Source organism: Monodelphis domestica, chromosome 4 (genome assembly GCF_027887165.1).
Source record: "Monodelphis domestica isolate mMonDom1 chromosome 4, mMonDom1.pri, whole genome shotgun sequence".
Lineage (NCBI taxonomy): Eukaryota > Metazoa > Chordata > Mammalia > Didelphimorphia > Didelphidae > Monodelphis > Monodelphis domestica.
This window is the reverse complement of record NC_077230.1, coordinates 21,030,429-21,053,797: the sequence shown is the minus strand read 5'-3', so window position 1 is coordinate 21,053,797 and position 23,369 is coordinate 21,030,429. Positions and strand designations below refer to the sequence as shown.

General features: G+C 35.8%; 1 protein-coding gene across 18 annotated transcripts in view; it reads right to left on the bottom strand.

Moving 5' to 3' along the window:
• Nucleotides 1-23,369, bottom strand: part of CASK (calcium/calmodulin dependent serine protein kinase) — a 465,908-nt gene that overhangs the window by 80,270 nt on the left and 362,269 nt on the right. For all 18 annotated transcript variants that reach the window (XM_007493327.3, XM_056826146.1, XM_056826147.1 and 15 more), the window contains one exon: nt 17,221-17,342. In XM_007493327.3, coding sequence (XP_007493389.2) covers nt 17,221-17,342 — 122 coding nt within the window. The remainder of the gene's footprint in view (nt 1-17,220; nt 17,343-23,369) is intronic.

The following is a 23,369-nucleotide window of genomic DNA, read 5'->3' as shown; positions in this document are numbered from 1 at the left end:
AGCTACAACCAGCCTCATAATTTAATTTTAACTATTACAAACTGGAGACCACTCTTTTAACTATCACAGTCCCTAAGATTCAAAATATTTTTAAGGCACTTTGATGATGATCAATAAAATAATGCAGCTCACCAGGTTACAAATGAATAAAGGAAATCTGCATTTATAGACTAAAAACACATGGTTTCAAATATCCTGTTTAGCCTAGTGTGGGTAAGAAGTTCATTTGCCTTCTCATTTTTGGTTCTGACCTAGCCCTGCCTCCCTAACATTCAATGTTCACTTTTCTTACTGTTTAAAGAAGACCCTAAAATCTAGGGTATTCTATATTTGACAAATGTAAAGACCCACAAGTACCTAAATGAGCCTGATATAATCAGAAGAGCTAAATGATCCTAAAATCAAACACTTTAGAAATAAGGCAGTACTTTAAAAAATAATTTTTATGGAGGCAATCATAGATTTATTCTTTGGGGTCAGAACCTATTTTCTTTTCCTCTTTTAAATAATTAAAAAATGTGTTATGCTGAAATAAAAAACACTCATTAATATTATCATTAAAATATGTGAGGATCAGACAAAAGAAGACTACATGAAACCACTGATTTAATTTACATATATGGCTGTAGAATTTATTATTCATGATGGGAAATAACTGCTGCTACTGTTCTTTTAAAAAAAAAGACAATTTCTGGTGGAAGTTTGAGCAGTATCAAGATACTGAAATAGGACATGAAATATGCCAAAAGAATTAAGTCTGATAAGAGCTTAGAAAAGGAGAATCTCAAGCTAGCTAGCAACAGCATTTTTAAAAAATATGAAATACCAATCCAAAATAAGTCTCACATATACAGCAATGTAAAAAAAATCATAGTGGAAAAAAATGAAAAAAATTGTTGGGGAAATATGAGATCAAATCTCCAGGTAACACTTAAATTTATTAATTCAATGTTTGTTTATAGATGATGAGGTTGATGCACGTATTGCCAGACCTATGTCAGCATAGGGGAGACTGAAAGAAAGCATGGGAAGAGAAGTATCAGGCTCTGTAACAACGGAAGGTCTATAGAGTCATGGGGCTGATTTTGTTACTGTATGCCTGTGAAACCTGGACAGTCTTATCAGTGCCATGCCTGGAAATAGAACTGCTTCTAATTGAATTACCTTAAGAAGCTCCTGAAGATTACCTGACAAGGTAAAGTACTAGCCCCTAAGGCCCTCTTCAGAGCTGAACTGCTAAGCATTCAAACACAAGAGTGCATCTCAGACGGACTGGCCATGTAGTTTGAAGGCACACACGCGCGCACACACACACACACACACACACACACACACACACACACACACACACACACACGAAAGGCTATTTTAGAGAGAACTCGTACAAGGTAAGCACTTAGATGGCGGTGATGCTCAGAAATGGAATAAGGATACTCTCACTGTAGGCCATGGGAGATGCTGTACTTCATGAACACAGCAGAATCAGAAGCACAAAGGGAACACGAGAGCTTTGCAAATGCAGAGCCATTTCCACTCTAAATATTTAAATGGATCGGCTGGGTCCAATACGTGGAAATGACTTCTGAACTCATAACGGTCTGATAACTGCTGATCGTACCCTGACGTTAACATTGTGATATCACTGGCGTTCACTGAAAATGAAAGATGAACAACAACTATGATATCTTCAGAAATAATGGGTTTGGCCATATGTGATATGCATTTTAGAAGCTAAAGAGAGAAATTGGCCACTTTGTTATAGCTATCATTCGTTCTATAAAATATCAGATGTGTTGGGTAATCGTTTGTAGAATTCTTATAGCCAAATTATTTGGAAATATATATCTTTTGATAAAGGAATTTAGAAACATTTTAATTAATTACACAAAATAAGCAAATGGTTGAACAAGAAGTTGTATTGGGGCCTATTGTAGCCCCAGGAATTGCCTGGAGGCCCATATCATAGATGCAACCCATTTGAGTATATGAAGTACTAATTAAAAAGCCTCCAGTGAATATCAACTTGACTACTGTTCCTACAGTATATATTAGAGTCTAGAAATTAGTCCAAGAGAATAAAGAATCTGAAATTTAAATTAGAAATTCAAATCATGAGCAAACTTTGACACTTTTGTTCTGTGAGCTCATGACCATTTGCGCAAAAAGAAAAAAAAAGTGGGCCTATGGGCTCTACTAATGTTTCCTGCATTCAGCAAAAACCAAGAAGCATAGGGACCTATTTCTGAGGTATGCTCAAAGTAAGCCAAAGGTAGAACCAAACCCTGTTTGCCATAAAGACTAATTATTATGTTTGAAGATCCCAAACTGGGAATAGGAGATAATATAATATAATAATAATAGATAACACTTTACTTTTTCATCAATTGCCACCTTACAAATCTTAGGAAGAGAATGGAAAATTTCTTGTATAAAAAGGGAAGTAATCTTTGTGTGATGCAACCTGCATGAAGAACTGCTCTGAAGTCAACAGGGTGATCTGCTTCATTTCATTGAAAAGCATATCCTTTAATAAATTAATTTGCATATATGTAAGCTATATGCACAAGTTTATTTTTTCTCCCTTATTTGCCACAGAATCTCTTATTTGGTGAGGCATTTGACACTAAATGTAGGAATTCAAAAGGATAGAATAATTTTATTGATTCTTTTCATTTTAAGCAAATTCCTATAAACTATAGAAATTGGATTCACATAGAGTTTGTAATTAGGTTGCTGGGGAAAATAAAGTAGTTGAAAACATGGTTCCTATTTTTTTGTTATTTGTTTTTAGGTTACTGGCCTCAACCTGACCAAAAAAACCCCCCAATAACTAAATAGTCATTCCATACTTGGGCTTTTTGGGTGTAATTATGGAGAGGCTGAAAATTCTGTGCAGTTGGAACCAGATCTCAATCCAAGATTATCTTTAAAAGCTTAGTTGCAAAATTTTTTGGGTCCTAAAATCTAAGAGGATCTTTATAGAGGTACTCATTTATTGTTTTGGGTTTTATTTGTCTACAAATATTCTTGCCATTTTTCATCCAGTGGCTCTCCCCACTACCTCCCTGCTCCGGTCTCTCTCTAACTGTTGCACAATAGAGGATTTATTTTTGAGTCTGAGAAAAGAACATCTTCTTTGACTTTCTAGTTAAGACTAAAAATATGCTTGCATGGCCTAACATCTAAAAAGTCTTAATTTAGCTTCTTTTTGGTCTGATGGCAGCTCCTTTTAAGGACAATTACACCAACTCTAAATGCCATAGCTCCCATAGAAGGTGAGCATTTCACCTTCTTTTTAAAGCAAATAGCCTTAAAATTATGCCCTGATAGGTTACAACCATCCTATAGGGATTCCCCTTATAGAAGTCCACTGTAAAATCAAATGTGTTTTATTATCTTCTAATTAGGGTGTTTCTTAATACTGAAATCCAGAGGGATGACAGAAAAGTTTTCACTAAGTTCTTAATTCCTCTAGGCTACACAGTTTCCCCATGTGTATAAGAAGGACCAATAAAATTAAATCCTATGGACCTAAATGATCTTGTCAGCTCTAAATCCTATGATCACTACTCCAAGAAGAAAATCCTTACTTCTTAGCCCTGCTTCCTTTTAAGCTTTTAATATTGTACTTAAATCATGGTTATCGTAAGGTGACAATACTATTTTTATCATTTATTAGCATGATGCTTTAACATTTTCTAGGAAGACTGCATTTACAAAAATAGTTCAGAATATCCAATCTCTGGATTTGGTATTACAATAATTATTGGATTTTGACTTGGCGGAGAAATCTATCATGGCAAAAGTTAATTTTTCTATATTGGTCTAACATAAAACACTGTACATGGTATCTAACAAACTACTGGTTTATGAATTAAAGATGATACTGGAAGCTTGCTGGAAGTAAAGATGACAACTGAAAGTTAACACACGTGTAACACTTGAGCGTGTTACAAGGAGACTGGGTTGGAATTTTGGCCCTGCGTTAGCAGGTCCTCCATAATCCTAAGTAAGCAATCACTCTGGGCTTCGGGTCAGAATGATCTTTAAAGTCAAGTCCCCTTAATCAGAGGACTGAGAACTCAATATAATAGTTTTCTGCTTATTATACTTGGAATGCACCTCAAAATTTCTTTTAACTGTAGAAGCATTCATAATAATATTATAAAAGGATTAATTTGCCTTGGATGGTGCTGTTAGTGATAAATTTAGTCTAGGTCTATTTTAAGTCAAACTCTCTGAAGGGTATTTCTTACTCAGTTGGGATTTTCCACAGTCAATACCAATTCCTAGTTTAAGCAACTCAAATGAATAGACGCAGAAAATAGAAGGCATTGCTATAGTCAACACTCTTCAAGGAAAGCATACTATCCTTTTTAGGAAGACAATTTACACAGCGGCCAAACAGGGACATAAAAAATAGCAACTTCACTTGGGATGAAACAAAGGTTTTGTACCAAATTATCAGATGTATGTATTTTTAGTTCTTGGTTTTCCTTATTGATACTAGACTCCTTCAAAATCATTTTGTCAGTGAAACTGATGTTTGGGGGATAACAAACAATAGGTAGTAGGAAAACACAAAAGGCATGAAATAGGTGTTTTAGAATACTTTTCAGAAAAAAATACACAGAATAAATGATATTCATATTTTTAAAATTAAGAGAAAATTAAGCTAAGTTGTTTTGGATTTCATACAGTTTTATATATTTGTCAATAATATATGCGTATTATTGAATTTTAAAATTCAATTTTAAAGCTTCAGAGTAAAAAAAAACAGCAAACCAGCATGGCAATTATTGCTTGCAACAGCAGGTAGCTAACAAAGTTTAGCTAAGAGAACTAACAAAAAGTAAACAAAGGGAGAAGAGGATAGAGTGCAGGGAGACTTGGATTCAAATCCTACCTCAGACACTTTATATCTATGTGACCATGGGCAAAAGAGTTAGCCAATGATTTATTAAGTTTTTACTATTTACCTAGTGTCAGGCATTGTGCTAAGCACTGGGAATACACAAAAGGGCAAAAACAGTCCCTGACCCTCTTGTTCTAATACGGGAAACAACAGGTAAGCACCTAGCCAAATGCAAGATGTATATACAAAGTAAATGGATGATAATCAGGGAAAGACACTATTAGCTGGGGAAATGAGGTCTTCTGTACAAAGTGGGATTTGAGCTGAGTCTGGAAGGAATCCAGGGAAACTAAGAGGCAGTGGTGGAGCAGAATATTCTAGGCAAAGGAGCTGTGAAGTGTTTTGTTAGTAAGATATGGCAATGGATTCTAGAGAATATGGAGAAAAAGTGTTAACAAGGTCAGAAAAGGAAGGAAGGAGCTAGGTCATAAAGAACTTTAAATGCCAAAGGAAGGACTTGATATTTGATATTGGAAGTTTGGCCAAGAGTGATTAAAAAAGGTGTTACTTAACATTGTTTTGTTAACACTGCTGACTTGCCGAGGTAAATACCTATTTTGTAAAAGGAAGTTTCTGTAAGACAACTGAAAAAATAAGAATAACCTCTCATTTACATTTTCAGATTCACCTACCATGAATAAAAACAGTCCCAGCCCACTTAGATTTTTATTGCATCAAATTACAGTATAAAACCAATTAAAAATAAGTTCAAAAATAATAAGCGATACATTTGAATAAACCAAACATTTGAATAATATTTCATTTTTTAATATTAACATTTGTGGCATAATTTCCACCATTACCTGTCTCCTCAAAATTAGAGCACTAATTCTGCTAATGAAGATCTTACACATAAAACTCAAAATGAGAAGAAATTATTTCAAAATAATACTTGAAGTATCAAGGGACAATATATATTTGGTCAGAACTAAAGGAAAGGCTACTAGAATTCAAATCTGGAACCATTTTTTTAGTGGAAGATAAGAGTAAATAGAAGAGGAGAGTTAAGAAAACGAGAGGACTAAAAATCTCTTGCCTTTCATTTTGATTTGAAACTTTTTATCCTCTAATCAAAGACACTGGGAAATGGTTCAGCTTGTGGATATTTTGAATGAAATCAGAATAATTGGGAAAATATCACATCAGATGAGCTTATATGTTCTCTAGCACTAGGAGGCATTAATGTTTCTTAGGCTGGGAACCGAGGGCTTAGAGACAAACCTTTGAAGTACGCTGTCTGATTACTATGCAAAGCTTTAAAAACTTTATTCCTTTCCAGAGTGAGCTAAAAATGCAAAATCTAGAATACAGCTTGAAATGATAAATAACTAAGTAAGCTTTGAGTTTCATAAAATGATTCCTAAAATACAACATACACATGGTTGAGATGACAAACAAAAAAAGAAACATATCAAAAGGAATAGTTTAAAAATAATTTATTATGGACCTACTTTGTACCAGGCATGGTGCTAAGCTGAATATTTAAGAAAAACTCCAAATCCATGGAAACTTGGAAAGGAATAAAAAAAAAAAGAATAGCTAGACTTAGAAGAGAATTCTTTTTTAAAAAAATTATTTAACTGATTAAGAAAATTTTTCCATGGTTACATGATTCATGTTCTTTCCTTCCCCTCCTCCCATCCTCCTCCTGTAGCCAGCGCTCAATTCTACTGGGTTTTACATGTGTCATTGATCAAGACCTATTTAGAAGATAATTCTTTTTTTTTTTTTAAACCCTTACCTTCCGTCTTGGAGTCAATACTGTGTATTGGCTTCAAGGCAGAAGAGTGGTAAGGGCTAGGCAATGGGGGTCAAGTGACTTGCCCAGGGTCACACAACTGGGAAGTGTCTGAGGTCAGATTTGAACCTAGGACCTCCTGTCTCTAGGCCTAACTCTCAACACACTGAGCTACCCAGCTGCCCCTTAGAAGATAATTCTTGAGAGGCCAACAGAGCCTGCTTATGGAATTTGGCTCTTTTAGTAGATATGGCTCCACTAAAATAAGACTTTGCATATAGGTCCTGTGACATACAACATCTTTAGTCTGAGAAACTTTGGAGGACTGGGCAGCAGTGAGGCAGAGGGAGTTAGGATCTGTGCCAGTTGAGACAGTACTCACGAGGATGATATCACGGATCCTTAAGTATAACATATGTAGACACTAGAGATGCTCTCTAGGTTGTTTTTCTATTTCATTAACAAACCTCAGAGACACCACCATGCATTTTATCCCCATAACATTATCTGTAAAACTGAGTAAGAAACATAACGAATGCCCCAAAGATTGAGTGTGGTAATGGTATGAAGGAGAAATGAAGGAAACCCAATGTCTATTTGTACCACTGAACTATTAAATGAATTTATGAGTCCATGTTAATGATCTCAGGTTGACAGAAAAATTGTAGTTTTTTAAATAGTCAATGGGTAAACAGAAAGCTTATTCTGATTTAATATGCAATTATAATAGAAGTGATTTTCAAAAACACTTATCAAAAAATAGAATTTAAGTATATTCAGTCCCTTAGAAAAAAATCTTAAAAGATAAATAATCTGGATTAATATTAATCTGAAACATTTTTCTAAATTATACACTAAAAATTCCATTAAGAAATAGCAGTTTTATGTGAAGCTGTCACATAGTATACAAAATTCACAGGACTACACATGAATTAGAAAATAAATTACCTTGACTAGAAACTTAGATGGGTTTCTATGTATTGGAGTAGTTGGACTGTTTAAAACATTGTGTATTTTCACATATATAATCTAGCCCTCTCTTCCTCTTATTCTATTCTGGGTTCAGCTTCAGGAATTAGCCAGATGTATGAATTGATGGACTAACTCAATGGGCTGTCCACAAAACTATATCATGATCTAAATATTAGTATTCCTTATCTGTTTGTTTTTTTCTCCCTGGGTGGGCTATTAAGATTATTTCTTTTGAGAGGTCACTCATATCACTGAAGACACTCTGTAGTATGGAGGTGCTCTATGTCTGCAGTCATAGAACACCAAGATCTCTGAAAAACTGAAACTGCAGGTGTCCTAAAAGGCACTGGAGAAATACAGTATTACTAAAGAAGACTTGGAAACAAGAAGCAGCAAAAGAAAAAAAAAAGATGTTACTTAAGAAATGCAGTATATTCTTCAATCTCCATGTTTCATTTTAGTTATGCATAGGACAGTTAGTAGATTATATCCCAGGGCATTTGAAACCCTGAAAAATAGAGAAGATGATGCTCTACACAGGTTCTTATTTTCTCTTCTCTTTGGAATGAAGATAGGAATAATACATTTTTCTTATACACCTGTAACTTCAAGGAAATCAGAACAGTGGAACTGTGGAGGGGAAAAAAAGAATGAGACAGCTAGTCCATTTAGCTATAACTTGAGCTGGTTCCCATTTTCATTGACTTTCTCCTTTTGTAACCTCTTCTGCATCAGGGAGCGTCTTGGGATTGCTGAAAGTGCTGTACTATCTTTCAAATAAAATGTAAAAGGAAGTGTTCACATTGATGAAGTCACATTTGCCAAAATGACAACATAATGGCTACTTGCTTTTATGACTACTAAAATTGATATTACATAGCCTTCATATGTATGTGATGGCTCTACTTTGGAAAAGCCTAATTTCTTATCATCATTTCTTTCTCTTTGCATACTGTACGTCCAAGCAGAGAAATGTCATTTTGAGTCATAGTTATATAGGCTCAGGATAGCCAGGTCCTCAGAACTGCTGAATAAGCTTAAAAAAACTGGTGTTTGCATGAATTCCTAAAGAAATTAAGGGTCTTTATTTGGAAGAAGAAAAGCCTTAAGGGGAATTTTATTATAGTCTGTGAAAGACTGTTGAGTGCAAGAGAGATTAGACTTGTTCTGCTTGGATCTGGAAGGCAGAATTAGCAAAAACAGTTCAAAGTTAAAGGAAGAAAGACTTCTTGACCTGCAAACTGAAAAGCCTGAATTAGATGATCTTGTTAATGTCTTCCTAAAAGTTTACCAGGAGGGGTCCACTCAATGTGTCAGAGGCCTTGAGTACATGACAATTCACCTATCAAACTGTACCCATGCCATATCACTAGTCTATCTTCTCTTCCTATCACACTATTCCTACTTAATATATTTTATGTCCTTAATTGCCCGTGTGATGAGTGTTTACTTAGGTATTAGTTTTCTTTAATTTTACTTCTAGTGATTCTCTGAATAGAACCACTTGCCATTTTTTAATAAGATTTCACATATAAGTTTATATTCTAACCTAGTGTTATCTTTGGCAGCCACCTCTAATTGTTTGGCAGGTGAATCAGGTGTCTGCACACTAAAGTGCTTTCTGGGCTCTTTTGGTTTAATTTACCTAGGTTAGTTTTTTTTGTTAAAAAAAAAATTATCATTAGTCTTAATGTTCCTCCTGTTGATTATTTCCCATTTCTGACTGCCAATTGCCTTTTAAAACAGTTCAGGATTCATTTGCTTCAGTTGTGGCATGGCTTTTTCTCATTCTTGCTTTTTACTAATTCTGATCTTAGCTCTGAGAGGTTAAGGATCTGTGTTATACGTAGATAGCTCAATTGAGGATAATATCCATATCAATAACAAGTCTTTTTCTGTCAGTTAAACCATAATCACTTTCATTTTTTGCGAAGTAATCTGGTGTCTATAGCTTACCAAATATTTATTGGGAAGAAAATATTTATACTATTAAGACATGAGGTTTCTGTGCAATTAATAAGTTTTCGGGCTCTCTCACTCCTTCCTGAACAATGTTTTCCCATATATTTCTTTCTAGCCTCATCTTTTCCCAGTATTGCACCGAAGTTATCAAGAATCAGACTGAATGTTGATTTAACTTTTTTTCATGAAAATATTTATGCACCCATTGGTGCATAAACTTCAAATATTTTCATGGTGGTCTTCTTCTGCAGATACTTATTATTAGTACTATAAATATGTAAACAAATAGTCCATTAAATTATATTTGATGTTAAAAACTTTTAGATGTATAACAAAATTTACCATGCTAACTCTTATTCGTTTCCTCTCTTAAAAATGCTTGTATGTAAGCAATTGGGATAAAAAGAGGCCCAAGGAATTTAAATGACTTGCTCAAGGTCACAAAAATTATAAGGATTAGAGGTGGGATTTGAACCAAGTCATTTGACTCCAGGGACAGTGCTCTTTCTATCCCAAACAATCAACAAACTTTTATTAAGCATCTATGTGTCAGACACTTGGGATACAAAAGAAAAAGCAAAGACAGTACCTGTCCTCAAGGTGCTTACATTTTAATAGTGTGTGCGCACATGGGTGTATTATACTATAGGTACAAATAAGTGCCTACAAAACAACAGAGCAATATTTCGTTTTTCTGTGGTTATACCATATGAAGTGGAGCTTACTTCCAGAGTTCCTAAAAAGTACAGTCTTTTACATGATTCATAGGATTTAGCATTAGAAAGCACTTTTGAGATTGCCTAGACCTTTTAAAAGGGAAGACAGTATAGTAAGAGGGTTAGATATGATGTCAGAGGAGACATGGGCTTGAAATGGTCTGAACTGTGTGTGCTTATGCTCACTAGTAATTCCCTAGTACTGTTACATGGAGAGGGCTCTGCAAATCCTGAAGTGCTATGTCAATGTGAGTCATTATGAACAAAGTTCAGCTTCTTTATTTTACAGATCAGTAAGTTGGGGTCTAGAGAGGTTTAATAACTTTCTTCAAGAGACAATGGCCATCAATAAGAGGGCTAGGATGTAAACCCAGGTCTTCCGCCTCCAAATCCTGGGCTCTTTTCATTATTATATTACCCAAATATGCCTGTTACTATAAAAGTCTTAGTATCAAAATATTTGAAAACAGAATGTTCTTTGCATAGCAGGATATATTATTTTCAAAATATTTTTCTAAACTGAAATATGTAGGTAAGTCTAATGAATGGAATGTCATTGAAGAAATTTAAGCTACATTTTAGTATATTCTTTAACATTCCTTAATATTTAATTAATAATCTGAAGATCTCTACTTTAATTACTCGTTCCTTTTTCTTACATGGGATAAATGGGCAGAAGCCAAGGAAGGGAGTAAGAATGTTGGGGAAAAAGTGAAGGATGAGGACTTAATGGGTATCTGTCAAATAGTCTGCTAATACATGTTGCTGGATGATTGATCTAAGAATAAGAATGATCCTTAGGAAAGATTAGGACGTAAAAACAAATTCAGTATGTAGAGAAACACCATTCAGCATGCATAAATAATCATCTTCCGCACCATGGTTCCCATAAACTCCTTTGCCTTCGTGGGCTGGGGTGTTGGCTTTAGGTTCTTAGAGGCCAGGCTGGCAGAGTATAAGCTCTAGCAGGTTCTCACACGCTGCTTTTGAGGCCTGGCTTAAGTACCTTTTCCACCTTGAGGCTTTACCACTATGAACAAAATAAGACCAAAAAAAAGGTGGAGTGATCATGTGGTGAGAGCAAGAGATAACTGCTGGATGTCCCATGTGTTCCAGTGGTGTCCTTGAGATTTTGAGGAAGAGCAGGAGGGCTCCTGGGTGGCAAACTTATGGGAGGACATGCACTAGAGTTACACAGGAAGGGCAGGCATGAGGTCTGTGTCAATTATCAAAATTATCCTTATTCAAATAAAATTTTATAAAGTAATTATGATTAATTTCCCTGAAATAATGTATAAGAAACTTGAAAAGGTTTGGTCAATTTGGTTATTAAGCATATTTGGGGCCTCTGTGACTTGAGTGACTACTTTCCTTGTTAGATTATTTAAAATGTTCAATTTCCTCAATGTGATATGACACATTTCTCTCTTTCTGTGTGTAGAAGGATATCTATCATCCATCTATCTCACCATGTCTCATGGATTAAGAACTAGAAGAGACATTAGAGATCATCCGACCTAGGGATTTTTAACCATATCTGTGTCAGGGACTTTTTGGGCAGTCTGGTAAAGTCCACAGAAGTATGTGGTACTCCTTCCTCAAAAAGTATAAGCTCCTTGAAAGCAGGGAGTCTCTTTTCTGTCTTTGTATACCCAGTATCTAGGACATAATAGGTACTTAATAAATAATTAAATCCTTGCCTTCTATCTTAGAATTGGTGTCAAGCATCAGTTCCAAGACAAAAGAGTGGCAAGGGCTAGGCATCTGGGGTCATGTACTTGCCCAGGGTAACAAAGCTAGGATGTATCTGGGACCACATTTGAACCAAGGACCTCCCCTCTCCAGGCCTGGCTCTCTATCCACTGAGTCATCTAGCTTCAGTTTAATAAATCTTTCCATCTTTCTTAATAAAGCTTTCCATCCTATCTTAACTGAATTCTTAAATATTATCTAAAGCCTAACCAAAATGCCACCTTTTCTATGAAGCATTCTATAATTTCCATTATCAGTAATGACCTTTCTTGTCTTTAATTTCACATAGCTCTTGGCTGATACTTCTCTTATACACTGTTCATATATAATAGTTATTTCTGTGCTACGTTTTTCTACTAGACTATTATCTTCATGTGGCAGGGACTGTGTAAATTTTTTCTTTCTACCTATTCCTAAAGCAGTGTATTATACAGCGTAGGATACTGAACTGTTGCCAATATTTTATTTTTTATCTTCCAACAAAAAGATAAATTCATGGATCGTGTATTCTGAACAAGTGCCTAGGTTTCATGGGTACCAAGCATTATCATTCTCTATTACTTCCATGGGTACCTACTACATGTGCCATTGATCCAATCCATACTCTATATGCCCATTAAAGTCTTTTTCCTATGGATTTCTCCTCTACTCAATAAATTCCAATGACTTCCCATCACTTCTAAAAACAAATATAAACTCTAGCATTTGAAGCTCTTCAAAAGTTGGCTCCAACCTATCTTTCCAGATTTACTAAATGATCCTCTCCTTCACAGTACTCTAGTTGGTTTAGTGAAATTGTTCTTTTTATTGTTCCTTACAAAGTGTATTCTATTTCCTGTCTCCATGTCTTTGTATTTGGTAGGCTTGGAATGTATTCTTTCCTGTAATGTATTCTCAGTATAGCTAGTTTCCTTCAAGGCTCAGTTGCCAATGCCTACATGAAGTTTGCTAGTCTTCTTCCACAAGAAGCTTTTATTTCGTGTGTTCCTATACACACACATTATCTTCCCTGGCTAGATTGTAAGGACCTTGAGGCATGATTGCTTCACTTTTGTCTTTGTAGCCTCAGCACATAAACACCTGGCACATGGAAGACAATAAATACTTACTGACCAATAAACTACCAAAAAGGTTTGTATAAATAAGTATAAACTAATGAAAGAAATCCTGAGCAGGTAGGAATTTAGAAACATCTTTTAAAAAGGTAAACTTTCATGGACAAAGAAGGCAGCAATCACCTTGTTTACACAAGTTTTAAATGCATGCTTCATTTCATTTACTATAAATATTTGAATCTATCTTAAATTCTAGATGTATTGTTTTGAATTGGGCAGTCCGTGGAAGTCTAACAAAACTTTATGGACTTATGTGAAATCTATGTAAACATAAAATCCAAGGCAGCTTTCACAGCACCTAGATACAGAAGCTGATAAAGAAGCATGCTGCCCAGATTATGACATACAGCTATGGTGTGAGCAGACCACTGAATTAGTGAATCGGCACAGGTATACTGGACAGGCACTTTGAATTTACAATGAAGTGGCCCCAAAATTGAATTGGGGAGAGAGTGGGCTGGATTGCTTTTGGGAAACTGAATAGTACTTTCCACAATACTAAGGATCTTTCTACTGCTTTCTACCTTTTAATACCAATATTCTTTTGGTTATACTGTATGTTGATGAAGAAATATCATGATCTCAGAAAAATCAAAGCTGTGGGTGACCCAAATGATGCATGGAGGATGCAACAAGACTATAGCTTATTACCAACAATGATTTGCATGCAAGAAATGTATAAAAGGCTATTAAAGTCATGAATAAATTGAAAAGGAGGTTGGTGGGTTAATTAACAAGAGCTAAGCACAATAGATGGATAACTTAAGTGTTGTACTAGTATCCATCAAACATTAAAATGATATAGAGGAAAGTCTTTAGTGATTAGGCAGAGCTTCCATGGATTTATGGAAGAAAATGGATAAGAACTGTACAAAATAAAAAAACCACACTGATTATTTTGATAGCTGATGGAAAACAGTTGCTCCAGGGCTAGGGCAAAGAGAAGGACTGAGCTTGCTAAAGGCATGTTCTGGGCTCAGAATATAAGGAGATTCTTTAATAGACTATTCAGCAAGCAAGACAGTTAAATGTTAAGAACATATTATTTTAAAACATAACTTTAAGATACTTAGAAGGAGATAGGAAATAAAGAGGAATTGAGTTTTTTATCTTAGAAATTGACCTGATTTATAACAAATAACTCCAAAGAGGTTGCTAATGCCAAAAGAGCTAAAAGAATGGTGATAGGAATGCAGCATTAGTTAAAGTCAAGTTAGGGTGAAAACATGGTAAATTGAGGAAGAAGTAAGAATGAACAAAAGCAACGATGTACAAACATAATGAGAAAGTTAACAAGACTATAGAGCTTAGACTCATATTGGGTCAGTGTAAGACTATATAAATTGCAGCAAATAACAATTGAGGCAGAATATTAAAGCCTCTAGGAATTACTGAGACAGAAGAAAAGTGGAAGGTGACAATATAATAAATGATGATTTTTGATACAAAAGATGAACCTTGAAAATGTTTGCATGGAAGGCCCAATTCCTAGGTATGGGGAGAATTTTCCTTTTAGATGAAATTATATGGGCTCAGTAAAGTACATAAATAAATTAAGGTTAGCACTAAGATAATCTCATATTCCAGTAAGTCATGAAAGAGGTATAGAAAGATGTTGGTGAAACCCTGAATCAGTATGGCAGTATGATTCCTACTTTTGAGAAATTAAGATTAATTTGGTAAGAACCTTTGAGGCTTGGTAAGCTTCATTGTAAAAAGTTTTTGTGGCGGTATTTAATCAGAGGCAATAATACTCTCTACTCTGGATCAAAGGTTTAGATGGAGCACAGGGAGAAACATAATCTGCTTGAAAAAGGACAAAGTGATAATTGTCCTTAGAGGAAATTTGAAGGTTTATCTGATGAACACTGCATTTTGGGTAATAAGAGAGAAAAAAAAAAGTATATTTTACTTCGTGCTTGGTATAGGGATCTTTGAGAATGGATGACTGGGGATAATGGCAGATAATTGAAAGGGAGGAACACTAGAAATCCAAAAAGAAGAAATGGGGTCAGGAGCTAGACAGGTAAACAGAGGGTAATAAACTGCCTTCAGGAAGAAAATAAGCTTTTAAAGCAAATTGGGTAAGGACACGGGGTAACCAAAGCATGGCTACAAAGGGAACATGCGTTACACCAGGAATTGTAATTTTAAAAATGTGTGTATATGCTGATGTGTCAAGGAGTCATTCAGTATTTTGTCTTCTGACTTAAGTTACAAAAAGCTAGTGGGATAAAATCTTCAGAGCTAGAAAGGAATAGCTTCAAATCTGGCTGACACACACTAACAGTGCCTTCAGGAGCTCTGGTTAGATCTCAACCACCAAGTCACAGATGAGACAGATGCCTGCGTTGATAGAGAGAGTTCTTATACCATGATTGATTGTTCTTTAAGGAATCTTCTTACATCTGTAGGTTTCATTCTATGAATTCTTTTATAAGCATAATTTTATTCAATATTGGTTTGGTAGGTTGCAAATCATAATGGTCTAGAAATTGTATCTTAATATGATTCTAATTTGGGGCTGTTTCATTACGCTGGTAATTAAAATTGGTTATCAAGGGCAAAATCGGATGTCCTGTCGCTGACGGGACCTGAGGTTCCACTGATGCAGAGAGCTCCTATATATTTAATTGGATATTTTCTGCACTGGTTTCTGTAAGCATTTGAGACTGTCAATCAGGAAAGGGCCATAGGAGGGACACACATATGAATGAGGTACCTATTCTTTGTGCCTAAATCAGACACTTACCTCAGTTGGACTACTCATAGAAATCAGGTAGGCAGAAAGGAAAAGGGAAGACTGTTTCCTACTAGTGGATTCTGGACTATCCATTAATGTAGTAAATGGAGTCTCTGTTTCCAGGCTCAGGCCTCTACCCACCATGCTACCGAGCTGCCCCGGGGTCAGATGGCTAAATTTCCAAATGAGAACAAAGAACTATCTATAGACAGAGGTCTCAGGTAGGTAACAGCAAAAGGACCATTTTACATGGCTTCTTTTGGTGACTTACATTAAAGATGGACCTTAATGACCATTTTTCTTAAGTGTGCCAGAAATTTCCCCGGTCCTTCTTTTTATCAGATAGCAGCAAAGAAGGTTTAGGTCTTGGCTTTATGTGAACTTTATTAGCTTCATTTCCCTACACATAGGATGAGGATCAGTAATGCCTGTTGCTGACACTGACAGGGGAAAAGGATGTACCTCAAACTCTGGTGACTCTCTTCTGTCAGTTGGGCATTTCCTAATATGGTTGGATTGGATAAGGGTTTAGCTTTCACTATGACAGTGATACCTCCTTCTAAAAAGAGGTAAACCATTAAAAAACTCTTTGAGGGGGCAGCTGGGTAGCTCAGTGGATTGAGAGCCAGGCCTAGAGATGGGAGGTCCTAGGTTCAAATCTGGCCTCAGACACTTCTTAGCTGTGTGACCCTGGGCAAGTCACTTGACCCCCATGGCCTAGCCTTTACCACTCTTCTGCCTTGGAACCAATTCTCAGTATTGACTCCAAGATGGAAGGTAAGGGTTTTATTAAAAAAAAAAAAAACTTTGAAAATAGGTGGGAAAAAAGCTCAAAAGAATGAGTAGTGGGATAATGCTTTTATTAACTGACCCCCCCAAATCCTGAAAATCCTACAAAATGGTTCATAACTATACAATAATATACTTTGACCCCTTCCCAAATTTGACTACTTCTATTTCAAAATACTAACATAGTATCAATGAATTAATGACCAAATAACTATTTACTTTGCTAAGCGCTTTTTAGCTAAAGGATTTAAGGTAATGCATGTAAATGACCAAAACATCTAAATGCTGCTAAAAATTTTTAGCAACTGATAAGAATTCTTAAGTTTCACTGTAACTGACAAGACTATATTTTATGCACACAATATACAATATATACTGAATTGTGTTTCAATGTCCAATCTATGTTGATCTTTCCACATTCTTTCTCATAGAATTAGGGCAAACAAAAAAGACCTAGAAACTTGATGAAAATAAATCAATATGTTAAATATACAATTAATGGATGGAAGGGGACTTACATCTAGGAGTGTGTGGAGATGTTGATCCTGGAAAACACTGTGTAGAAAATCTAAGTCCTTTTCACTGCAGTCTGTAAGTGCATGAATTTCCTCCAGGCTGTCTAGCACCTGTGAGACTGCTCCTACAGGTAAACAAACAGAAAAAAAAATTGCTAGAACAGAAAGTTGTTGGTAAGCTAATTTTTGGAACAGGAATCTTCCATTTCAGTACAGTGAATTAACATGAGAACTGCAAAAGCTAGAACTTTCACTGAAGGCTAAATTTCTTGAGTTCCATAGTTTTGAATAATATCATCATTTCATTCCTTTTTAACAATGTTTTAGTTGTCTTGGTTTTCTATAACAACGTTCCAAAGCATTCAGATATGCCTTACTGATGCTAATACTGCTCCCTTATTTCACCTTATCAACTAAAGGTAACTTATAAAGTTCTGTGTGTACCAAGTTATACTGTAAACGAGGTAAATAACCTAAAATTATTAAAGGTAAAAACAACAGAAAAAAATCAAAGGACAGGAATGTTTTGATTGATGTCAAATATCTAATCTTGCTACCTGGAGTAAGTACCAAATAAGTACAATTATTATATATTCTCCCATGTCACTTTTGTATTGCACTTTATAGGTATTTTAAGTATCTTAGGATTCTATTGTCTTCAGATGTTATGAAATAGTTTAATCTTTGTTTATGAAAATTATCTAAGTATCCAGAAATACCATAATAGTCTACAGTGTATACAATAAAATCATGGAATATGACTGGAAAGAGTCTTACAGTTATCAGTATGAAGTCCAATCACAGGCTACTGTGAGTTACTCATTTTTGAATATTTCTGTTAGTGACTAATCAACAAACATTCAATAAGTGCCTTCTCAAGCAAGAATAAAATTATCTATATACAAAACACACAATATTTTATCATGTTTAACCAAACTTAAGTTTTCTTATTCACCAGCTTTAATGCAAAAAAAAAAAGCTGCTTTATTTTGCTACTTCTAAAATGCAAAGACTGGAAAAAAATTTTCTCTGCCTATTTAGGGAAGGACAAGAAGTACCACATTACTGACACTCAAATCCCTGATTAATATTATGAGTGGGAATGTAAGTTTGGGGTCTTCCTAATTAAGTGAAGGCAGTTTTTGCAGGGTGAGTAGTTGTCATCGTCTTTTGTTTTTGCCCTACACTTCACTAAAGTGAAACCAAGGATAACAACAGAAGGGAAACAGTAACAAAAATAAAAACTGATGCTCAGCAAGCAATTCTGGTAGGTGCTATATAAATCCAGCATGAGAAATGCTGTTTTAAATTTCTGGGTTACAGTGTAATATGGGAGATGACCTTTTCCTTCAATTTGTAGTTATATTATCAAATTGGACTGAATGAGAAAAAATTAACAGGAGCTATTATACAGTTTGAAAGAGCAGAGTTAAAATACTTTGGGTGAGCCTGGTTAGAGTCATAATATAATAGTTTGGAGTCAGAAAGTCTAGTTTTCAAGACAGTCATTGACATATATTGGCTCTGCAACTTTGGGTAAATAAGTGACCTGACCTATTAGGTCCCCATGCAACTTTCTAAGACTAAATTGCAGACAAAGTACTCTTTGGTAGAGAAGTTCCTCACCTTGGTACGTGAAATATTAAAGATAGTATTTCTACTTATGGCCTAAAAGGCAAGAATACTAAAGAATACTAAAGGGTGAACATCTACCAAAAAAAGTAAACATTTACAAATTTATAAGTTGATTAAAGGTTGATGTCTACTGTAAGATGGCTTTTGCTAACATTAAATATCTAGAAAATACTAAGCTCTCTAAATATTTTTGCTATCTTGTTCATTGAAATATTTTACTGAAGTACGACAAAAAAAGGCATTGCTTACTAAAAATCAAGAAGATAGTTTAATAGGATAAAATGCCTTAAATTTTTTTAGAACCCCTATAATTTAGAGGGTATTAATGTCTTTTCAAGGGACTCTTTTTATATGAGTGGAATTTATAAAGAACTAGTAAACATAAGCGTATCTTACTTGATATTAGTATGTTAAACTGCCATCTTCATCAGCTAATCTCACTAAACTACCTAATTTTATTTTCAGATACCTAACATTTTTTGAATGTAGGGACTCTTTTATTTTTTTGTACATGAATCTCCAATTCACCAGTGAAGACTGGTAACCATTCTTCAATTCATATTCTAAAAAGTCTGAGTTGGGTACTAAGGGGTTGTCAGAATACGTCGAAGATGGCACTTTAATAGAGATTATGACTTCAAGGGGAGTGTCTCTACCCATTATATCACTGTCTCCTAAATATACCTATTTTTTAAATGAGATAAAGACAAAATCTATTATTGGTTCATTTTTCCATTTTACTTAGGTAGATGATAAAATGATTTTGGGTCATCTGAACAAACCTCGTGATTGGGAATTTCATAAAAGTGCTAACTGTCAATAGAAAATTAAAATTTTAAAGGATGCAGTAAGTGGCTCAGTGGATTTAATAGATCAGGAGATGGGAGGTCCTGGGTTTAAGTCTGGCCTCAGACATTTTCTGGTTGCGTGACCTAGCCTAGTCACTTAAACCCTCACTGCAGAGTTGTTACCATTCTTTGGCCTCAGAACCAATACATAGGATTGAGTCTAAGACTGAACGTAAGGGTTAAAAAATTTTTTATGTAAAACATTGCCACACTAATTTTTGTCATAAAAAGTCTAGATCTCTGTACTATTTGAATAATCATTTGAGTTAGAGATTGCTGATCTGAAGTAAAACTACTTAGCTATCTATATTAGGGATTTAACACAGTCCTCCATTTTTACAATTTCATTTCCAAAAAGAGAATCAACCTTGCAGAATGAGTGATAAAGGTACTATAGTTCCCTTTAAAATTCAAGTCTGATAAAAACAAACAAACAAGCAAGCACACACACACACACACACACACACACACACACACACACACACACACACACACGAAAGTATAGAAATGAAGCCATGCAAGGGGAAGTTGGATCTTTCCATGTCATTCCTCCACAAAGTAGTTCCTATAACTTCCAGGACCAAATATAAAATCATCTGCTATTTAAACTGTCCCTTCCTTTCTAGTCCTTTCATATCTTACATCCTTCCCTAGTATCTAACTTAACGATCCATTGCTATACTCAAAATATGGGTATTTTCACTGGCTGTTGCTTATACCTGAAACATTCTCATTCCTCATCTTTGCCTCTTGGCTTCCCTGATTTCGAGGTCCCAGCCAATATCTCACTTTCAATAAGAAGTCTTTCCTGATCTCCCTTAATCCTAGAGCCTTCCCTTCTGTTGCTTATCTCCAATTTATCCTGTACATAGTTTTTTTCATACATAGTTGTTTGCATGCTGTCTCCAATAGACTGTAAGCTCTTTAGGAGCAGGTATTGTCTTTTACCTTTCTTTGTATCTCCAGCATTACTTAACAAATGCTTATGGAGAGACTGATTAAAAGCAAAAGTCTCAACAGGCAATGGTGCTATTCCTGTTAGTTAAAAGATTTCTCAATGTAATGCTATATTTCTTGACTCCTCAAACTGTATGAGAAATCACAAATCATTACAATTCATTTAAAAATTCCACAAAGATATTGAGAAACAAAAATGCAACAATTTTAATAGAAAAATCATCAATTATATTTTTAACTTGGCCTGCTCAATGAATTTTAATCAACATAATTGTGAATCATTTGGTTACAAAATGCTCACTATTTCTATGATACCTATATCTAGCAATAATTTTCTCTGACAGATTATTTATGTGGTGGTTTATGAATGTTAGAAGAATAATTAAAAAAGAAAGTCCATCCATTAATGAATATGCAAGTGAAAGGATAATTACATAAAATAATATAGGGCATATGATTAAATAAAATATTTAATGAAATTTTTTTTATCTTGAAAGTTTTGTCCTGCTCATTTATTTCAACTAGGTAGGAGAAGCATTTCAGATGTGATTCTGACCAGTAAAGGAAATGCTGATGAATGAAGTTGAAACCTTGGGAATAGGTAAACCATGCCCTCAAGAATTACTGCAGATAAAGAGGGGACTGCCATGCATGATCTAAACTTTAAGAAAGCAGATTTCAAAAAGTTACACCCTGGTACTCTAAAAAGGAAAGTCTGATCAAGATGAATGAGAGATTCTAAAAAATGAAATCATTACAAGATAACCAATATTATTTCAATAAGGAAGAGAAGGGGAGAGGGTGTCTAAAAGACATAGATATGGCTGTTTAGGGAAGCTCATTAATAAGATTATAAAAGGACCTATTGGCAAGATGAAAGGAAAAATAAATAACTGAAGACAAGTTTAAAAAAGTGGCTTAGTCCTTTAATTAGAGATTCAAGAAATCAAAAGTCTAGAATAGAATAGTAGATGCTAAAGAGAACAAAACTGTCTTTAAAAAAATACAGTGAGGCCAAAAGCAGTGAGGCTATCACTTATCCAGTATGGATTAATGATGAGAGAAGATGAAAGGATATATATAGCTTCTCTTTCATTTCAGTTTTTCCACTAAGGGGCATGATCTTCAAATTAAGAATAGGGAAAAGTAGTTGACAGTCATGGTGAATGAACAGGGAGTGCAAATTTGTCCTCAGTGAGTTCAAGTCTAGATTTGGGTGAATCCTATTCCAGAGTACTACAAGAACATGCAGGTGTGCTTGTTAAATCACTGCTATGAAAAACTTATGAATCACTGCTATGAAATCATCAATGAAAAACCATCATTTTCAAAGATGAGAAGATAGATTTGTCACATCATAGAGGCAAATGAGCTCAATGTTGATTTGGATTAGAATTCTCGAATGCATTTTTAAAAGGATGCTTTGAATAGTTGGAAAAGGATGTATAGTAGTAGTCTCTCGGTGATCGAGAATGACTATTATCTTTGTGCATTATCACCTATTGATGTACCCTCATGTGGCTTTGGAGTCCACAGGCTGAGGCGCACAGTTTGTGGCACATGGGGCCTGGGACGCCAGTTGTTATGGGAGGTGCGGGTGTGGCCTGGTGTCGGCGTTCACGCGCAGCGGCAAGACGTCGACGTCGCTCATCTTCAAAGGTGGCGGCGGCATGGTTAATGTGGGTTCGCCAGCTGCTTCTGTCAGAGGCAGCGAGTTGCTTTGGTGTCATGCCAGCCCACTTCAAGTTGGACTTTAGCTGATCCTTGAATCTTTTCTTTGGTCGACCTTGTTTCCTGAGTCCAGCTGACAGTTCACCATAGAATACCTGTCTTGGTATTCGCTGTGGGTCCATGTGGATGTCGTGTCCAGACCATCGTAGCTGGGTTTTGAGGACCAGGACTTCGATGCTGGTGGAGTTGGCTTTGTCAAGGACTTCCTGGTTGGTGATTCGGTCCTGCCATCGGATCCTCGTGATTGACCGGAGGGAGCGTTGGTGGAATTGCTCCGGCTGTTTCATGTGCTTCCGGTACAGTGTCCATGTCTCACAACCGTTCAGGAGCGAGCTGAGGACCACTGCTTTGTACACTTTGAGCTTCATCGCAGTGCTTACACCGCTGTGTTGGAGGACTTTGCAGCACAGCCGCCCGAGTGCCTGGCTGGCCTTTTGGGTCCTGGTATTGATCTCATGGTCTAGGAACCCGTCGTTGGCGATGGTGCTGCCCAGGTATTTGAAAGTGTTGACGTTAGAAAGCTATGTGCTGTCGATTGTAATGCACAGTTGGTTCGTTGGCCTCCCTGGTACAGGTTGGAACAGCACCTCTGTTTTGCTGAGGCTGATAGTCAGGCCAAACAGTTTTGTTGTGGTGGAGAACCTGTCCACAATGGTTTGGAGATGATTTTCTTGGTGGGCCATGAGAGCACAGTCATCTGTGAAGAGAGCTTCCAGGATGAGTCTCTCTGTTGTCTTTGTTTTTGCAGTCAGGCGGCGAAGGTCAAATAGTGAGCCATCCAGTCGGTATTTGATGTAGATGCCCAGGTCTAGATCCATCACAGCATGTCATAATACTTGGGTGAAAAATAGGTTGAATAGTACCGGAGCGAGGACACAGCCTTGTTTCACGCCATTGGAGATGTTGAAGCGATCGGAAGTCTCTCCACCAGATAGGACTTCCCCTATCATGTCAACATGAAAGAGCTGGATCAGTTTGACG